The 7,007-nt window shown below is 37.0% G+C and overlaps 1 protein-coding gene across 1 annotated transcript in view; it reads right to left on the bottom strand.

Moving 5' to 3' along the window:
• LOC112507590 (chaperone protein dnaJ 10) overlaps positions 1-6,394 on the bottom strand; it is a 12,676-nt gene extending 6,282 nt beyond the window's left edge. The window contains exons 1-5 of the mRNA XM_025112238.1: positions 6,308-6,394; positions 4,002-4,061; positions 3,807-3,889; positions 2,712-2,877; positions 2,512-2,641 (exon numbers count right to left, since the gene is read on the bottom strand). Coding sequence (XP_024968006.1) covers positions 2,512-2,641; positions 2,712-2,877; positions 3,807-3,889; positions 4,002-4,061; positions 6,308-6,394 — 526 coding nt within the window. The remainder of the gene's footprint in view (positions 1-2,511; positions 2,642-2,711; positions 2,878-3,806; positions 3,890-4,001; positions 4,062-6,307) is intronic.
• Between the last annotated feature and the right edge of the window lie 613 nt (positions 6,395-7,007).

Genomic DNA, 7,007 nt, shown 5'->3' with positions numbered 1-7,007 from the left:
GAAAAAGGGGAATCATTCTGTTATTTGTTGTCTATTTTGTTAGGAGAGAACTCTCTGGAGAGGAGTCCCAGACTCTGGATAATTTTCCTTGTTCATTGTAGAGCTTCAGCTCATTTTTCCTCTTTTAATCATTCAGCTTGTCTTCTCAATTTTTCTGTTTCTATTAATAAGCCAAATGATTACCATCCGCCACTGTTAGAACTCGAGGAGAAACCAACTGCAGCCTACACCCTAATTTCTTGGCTACTGACAAATCCAAGAAATTATGGGTATTTCCTGAATCCACCAGGATGTGTAGAGGCTTCCTATCCACCATGCCTCTAACTCTCATGATGAGAAAATTCTGATTTCCTGTGAAAGCATTTACCAAAAGACAAGGTTCCAAGATTTTATTGAGCAACTCCTCTGGATTGTTTCCATTTGTAACACCACCTCGTTCTTCATTCCTACGGATTTCCATTGTAAACAATTCATGTTCCCTGAATTGACATTTATGCTGCCTGTCATACGGTTGGCCGCAATAATAACATAATCCCTTGCAATTTTTTCTGCCCTTACATCTGCAGGAATGTATCTGAAGTTTTTGACACGTTCGACGCTTGATTTTGTCAAAGAAAGTGGCATTATCTTGTTCGAGAGTGTTGGTATTGTTTGCCAGCATACCGTAGGTACAGAGGATATAGGTTTAGGAGACAAAATAATTGGCTTAAGTAGGAGATGTAGACTGTGGATTAATGAAACTCAAAGATTCTTCTTGTAGCCTTGCAAACTCTATTGCTCCAGCCAACGACGTCGGATTGAAAGCCCTCAAAATCGGTTTAACTGCAGATTTTAGGCCTCCAATAGAACTGTCCAAGACGTAGGAATCTGGCTGTTTTGCAGCATTATAGCCCTCAGATTTTCAAATTCATCAATATAAACTTCTAGGAAATCATGTTGCTGATGCTTGTTGAATTGCTCAGCCACGTTCATTCCATATTCGTCCTTGAATCGTGCGGTAAGGTCAATAACAAAATTGTTCCAGTCTGCGTTCGTCCTTACTGACAAATAACTAGAAACCCAGTTCCCAGCCTTGTCTACCATGTTTAACGAGGCTACATCCACTCGTTGACATTCTGGTATTTTACACAACGAGAAATACTTACAAACACTTTTTAATCCAAAATCTAGGGTTAGTTCAAACTTCGGAAATTCAAGCTTTGGTACGTACCCAAGAGTACGTTGGTTCGAATTCAGCTCGCTACTGCCGATGTTTCGAGACTGATGATCCCGTGTCTGCATATCTCGCATCAACTGCATTAATTCTTCGAATTTCTTGCTTTGATTATCAAATCTTTTGTTCTGTTCTTCAATTTTCTTCTCCAACGCCTGGATTTGTTCCTCCATTGTTGCTGACTTCCTTGTTGTAGCAGGAGCCAAAATGACTCAAATAGGATCGGACCGCTCTGATACCGATGAAAAGGCCAATTGGTATTACACTCAATCAGTAGATAAAAACCAGAGAAAAGAGATGATAGAAGAGATTGGTATTGACTATTTTCTGAATGAATTCCAATTACACTGCTGCATCCTATTTTCGAGGGAAAACAAAATACATGTGGAAAAGAATATACGCTCCTGCTCCAACTAACTAACCATTTTAGTTATCTTACGAAGAAATACATCTAGGAATGCGACAAAAGTAAAATTTCAATCACCAAAACAGCAAGAATTGAAAGTTCTTGTCTTACAATTTAATGTTATGTGATGCATAGGATTAAGATACCCGATAACATTCTTGACATGGTTGATAAATTTCAAGTAGATTGCAATAAAGTCTTCGAAGCTTGCAAGTAGAACTACTAATTTTGTGGTTACGAAGGTGCATAAGTGATTGTCTGAGAAGAAACAAACGAAGTTGGATGCAATCAGATGGTTCTCTTTCAGTATTCCAACAAGATGAAGGAAAGTTGGTCAAAATCAACAACTGAAATCTATTTCTTACAGCACGGTCCACTGCTTCATGCAGATATCAAGTGAAACATATTGGTACTCAAAGATAGATTCATTGAACTATAGACATCATGATGTCGCATTTACTTGGACTCAGGAGGCACTTCCAAACCATGAGCTTTTTCTGTTCTTAAAATAAAGAGAAGCACCTTCCTATACTATACCATCATATTTTTCCAAGTATATTCAAGCAACAACTGGGAAGTAATTGTCCTTGTATTTGCCTTTTCGATGGGCAAAACTATTCAAGAAGAGTGCTCTATGGTAACCCTTTGGGGAGTAGTCAACAGGGTTTGCTCCTCATAGGTCAGAGGTTCAAGTCCCCTCAAGGCCACTGAACTTCAGGGGCCCATGGGATTAGTTGAGGTGTGATATAAGCTGGTTCAAACAACATGGTTACAAAAAAGAGTGCTCTACGAAATCAAAATTAGAACTATTAAAGAAATGAGTGTAATTGTACACAGCAATAAAGATAGGCCGCATTTATATAAATGATAGGGGTTGTAACCAAGAGCATACTTGCTTCTGAAAGACGGGTAGCTTCTGATGTCGCCCAAGCTACAAACTCCTCTACTTGGCCTTCAACAAATGGTCGAAGGCGATCTTTTAGAATTGCTATGAGCTTAGTTTCCCTCTCCTTTTGTAACACCTGTGCAACAAAAAAAGGAAAGTTTTAACATGTGTTAGCATACAAGATCTCGAGTAACAAGGTTGAATACCTTCATCCTCTCTTGAATTTTTGTTCTGCGAACTTCAGGTTCCTTTGAAGTCTCTTCAAGCTCTACAGTCTGTACAGTTGCCATATAAAGCTCCCCGATATAATCCTCAAACATATCACTACCAAATACCATGCCAAAAACAGCTGCAGGATCCACCATTGCCTCCCTGTGAAAGGAATTGCAATACATAGTGCAATTTCAAACTTCCACTAGATATGAACAAACAGTGAAAAGTGGTTGGAAAACAAATGATTCCTAACATAAGTAGTGTGAATTTCCCTTGGATGCTCAGATCTCATACAGTTTTATATTTAATGAATTGAATCTGCAGATTAAAAAGACAAACCTGCTATCTTAGAGTATGCTGTACCCACCATTTATTTGAAAATTTGATACCATCATTTCAAATGTCGTCCTTTAGCCGGACACTATCTTATAAAGCAAAAACCAATATGCCATTCACAGAAATTCAGACTGTAGTTTTGAATTCAAACCTCGAGAAGAAACTCAGACCACACAAGGACGGTAGTTTAATTAAATGTTACTCGAACATAAAGATTACACAGATGATCACAAATCACTACTAATATTTTAAGTACAAGCTGTTTTTAATGTAGATTTATCTATAAAAAATGAAATTTGTTTTGTCACCAACCATCTAAAAGGTTGTAATTGCTAGATTTTATTTAAAAAATGAACTTCTATGTGCAGAAGTTGATGAAGAACATGTTTTGAAATACAATGTTGATGAGTTGTTTCTATTGAACAATTCTTAAATAAGAAAACCAGAAAACAAAGATGTAAATATTGGTTAATATGATGAAAAGGCCAAAATAAAGGACTCATCTAACTTGAGAGTTGAGACGACAGAGCATTTCTTTTCCAATATTTTTGCAACTTGAGTGTTATTTGCTATTTACCCAAAGGGTCACAACCACCTCTAGAAATATGAGTTTATAAGAATATTGGACATTTGTTTAAACGACGTATCCCCCCCTAGGCATTAATATTAGTGGTGCACAGCATTGAATTAACATTGTCAGAATATGAAGAAATAAAAGATCCTCCGTACAAGAAATAGTGAAATATACTTACTGCCGTACTCCATCTTTTCCGTTTGTGTCATATGCTTCACGCTTCTGAGGATCACTTAGAACCTGATAAGCCTCTCCAATTGCCTTCATGGTGAAGAAATGCAAGTGAAAGCCATTTATCTTCGATATTTAAAATGGAAAACTGCAAGGAATTTAATGCAGGATTCTAGAAAGATAACTGACCCAAACACCACACCTGGAAATTTTGGGCCGCTTTCGGATCCCCAGGATTTTTATCAGGGTGAACCATCTTTGCCTAAAATATAACATATGAAAGAATTACAATATATAAGTTGTATATTAATCAAGCAGCTTTATTTTGTTTTATTCTTTCTAGGCCAATACGATATTGGGAATTTTTTTTCCTAGAACACGATTGGTTTCTAAGATCACTTCCAGCTCTGGGCCTTCTATTAGTTAGCCCGGTAAAGCAATCGACCAGAAACTACATGCATAAGTCAACACCCCAGAAACCACAAATTGAAGCATATGCTTAAGCACTAAACAGAAATTCACAGGCATAAAGCATATTTAATTGCGAAATTCTGAACTACCATCGACCATTTATGCATACTCAAAATACAAATGATGATTGCTTTAGCCCCAAACTAAGAAGCCACTTTTGGTATTTAATAATGAAGTTGATCATTCCCTTTTTCAAATGTATATATATATATATACCCGGATTCGTTATAGTCCCCCCGTCATACTCCAACCGCCCCATGAAAAATTATCATGTCCGGTTCCTTCGGGGGATGGATCTATAAGAATTCACTTTCATTATTTATTAGATTATCTAGTGGTCAAATTTTTATTTATAGCTAACCACAGGGGTGGTTCCTGATTGGTTTGAGCTTGGGCTCCAAAGGTCAAAAGTGCGTGGAGGTCCGAGGTTCAAATCCAAGGAGGAACAAAAATCCCCTTGTGGCCACGGAGGTTCAAATGCGGTGACTCAGGGCTACCTGCAAAGCAGGTGGTTGTCCTGGGATTAGTCGGCTCGCATAGCAGGTTGGATATCCAGGTTAATAAAAAAAAAAAATTATAGCTGAGGTTTCCCTATAATGTCTAAACTGAAAAATATGTTTCATTCCACAAAGCCATCACAATAAGCACCATAATAGGTCCAACCATCCAAGCATATAGCTAATGCTACAGTTGAAGCACAATGAGCCAAAGATTTGCATCATAGTTGATGTGCAAGTCGTCATATTCTGTTCCAGTATTGCGGCTGACATGTAAAGAACAAGCAAGGCCATCCCCTAGCTTCATTCAAAGCAGTTTGTGCTTTTTGACAAGCTAATGTTGGTCTACATGCTAATGCACACAACACAAGTGGTCAGCCCATAGGTTCATGGCCCAAACTCTTGAGATCTGCATTCTGGTATAAGACCAGTAGACGACCATGAAATGTAGATTAGACATTTCAATGATGGGATTCTTAAACTTATGCATTCAAGTGATTCCACAAATCTTGATGGCATGCATAGCAGATCAAGGATGGTCAATTTGCTACGAGTTGATACAGTTTAAGGTTACATAGAACTGAGATCCAAAGTAGATTACAGAAGAGGGTGGATCAGCCGGGGTATCTAAGGTAGGTGGAACAGCATGATAATGATTATCTTATTAATGTTTTAAGTATTGAATCATTTATCAACAGTTCGGCTAGAACAAGGAGACATCTTACACACTTGAGTTTTGAGCAATAAACTTTGCAAGTATATCGGAGAAAATACGTATTAGAACTAGGAAATCAAGACTAGGAGAAAGATCCTTTAGTACTTGTATTTCTGGCTTCCACTATTCAGTGCTTGCATTTGTCCCAATATTTTCCATGCTGACCATTGAGGCTTTAGTGCTTGAAATGTGACTCAAGATCATAGTCCCAAACTTCAAAACATCCTATGCTAACACAGTGATGTTCTGCATGCATTAGCTAGTTATAGGTTCCCAAACTATACTATTTCATACACTTGGTACTTAGATCCAATATGCAACTGACAATTGCATTACAACATGGGCAGGCTTAGGTTCATAGGATTCTTGAAATGAGAAAGGAGAATATTGAGTTATTGACATAGTCCACAGGTGACTAGAGGGTGTTAACATAATTATTCATCAATGACTGGAAATGTGAACAATTGGGTGAAGATTCGTGCTTACAATCTTGAGGAAGTCTATATGCATGCAAATACCTGTAAGTATTTGCTTCAACACACTTGATATCTCTTCATTTTTTTGCCAATAATAAAAATTGGAAATAACAAAAGTAGGCAGTTAAGACATATCTAAAGGAGGAATGCTACACATCACCCAAATTAATGTAATTCATGTAACACTTCAATGTGGCATGTTATCATATGTTCACTTTTATCAAACATGGTTCTCAAGAATTCAAATAAGTTACCAATAATGATTTAGTAATTTATAGTAAGAATGAAAAATATTCTTTGTTGTGATTTTTCGCATTTTATGATTAACATGAATAATAAGTAAACCTACTTTGAGGTAGTAGGCCTTTTTAATATCGGCTGCAGATGCGTCAGGAGCGACTCCCAATATGTCATAATAGGCAGTGTCCTTCACCATACTTCAGCAATCACAAAATCAAGAGGCTACAGAATCACAACCTTTGATCAAAAAAGTGAGGAATCATAATCAAGATACCAAAAAGGTAATCAAGACTTTGTGATAACATAACTGAACATAAGGACTCAATTCTCTTGGTAATAGATGCCACATTGCCACGTCTTTTGCCATAGAAAGTTTTCTGTTGATCCCTTTATCCTTACACTTTCCAGTTCCAGAACTAAAAGATGCATTATAATTTCCTTTTTTTCAGAGTTCGTACAACCCCTTCAGTAAAAACTAATGCGGTCTCTTTTCTTTTAAACTTCTTAAGTAGATAAGTAACAGTTCATAAAATCAGTTGTTAACATTATGAAATTCTAAACTCTCATTCGGGGTCGTAGAAATATATACTTCCTCAACTAAAGAACTGCATTTTTTACATCAAAGCTGGTCCTTATCAAATTGAAAAATCAATATCCATGACGTTATTTCAGCATAATCTTGTTCCAGCTTAAATTGGAATCCACAGGAACCTGAACTTGCAAAAAGTAACACATTCGACTATTCAATGTCACAATGAAGCTCTTGTTTTGGAAATTTGGGGGTAAGATCTAGACGATATATTCATTTG

This window comes from Cynara cardunculus, assembly GCF_001531365.2.
Source record: "Cynara cardunculus var. scolymus isolate 2C chromosome LG 2, CcrdV1, whole genome shotgun sequence".
Taxonomy (NCBI): Eukaryota; Viridiplantae; Streptophyta; class Magnoliopsida; order Asterales; family Asteraceae; genus Cynara; species Cynara cardunculus.
Note: the sequence above shows the minus strand (reverse complement) of the source record. Positions and strands in the feature narration are given on the sequence as shown.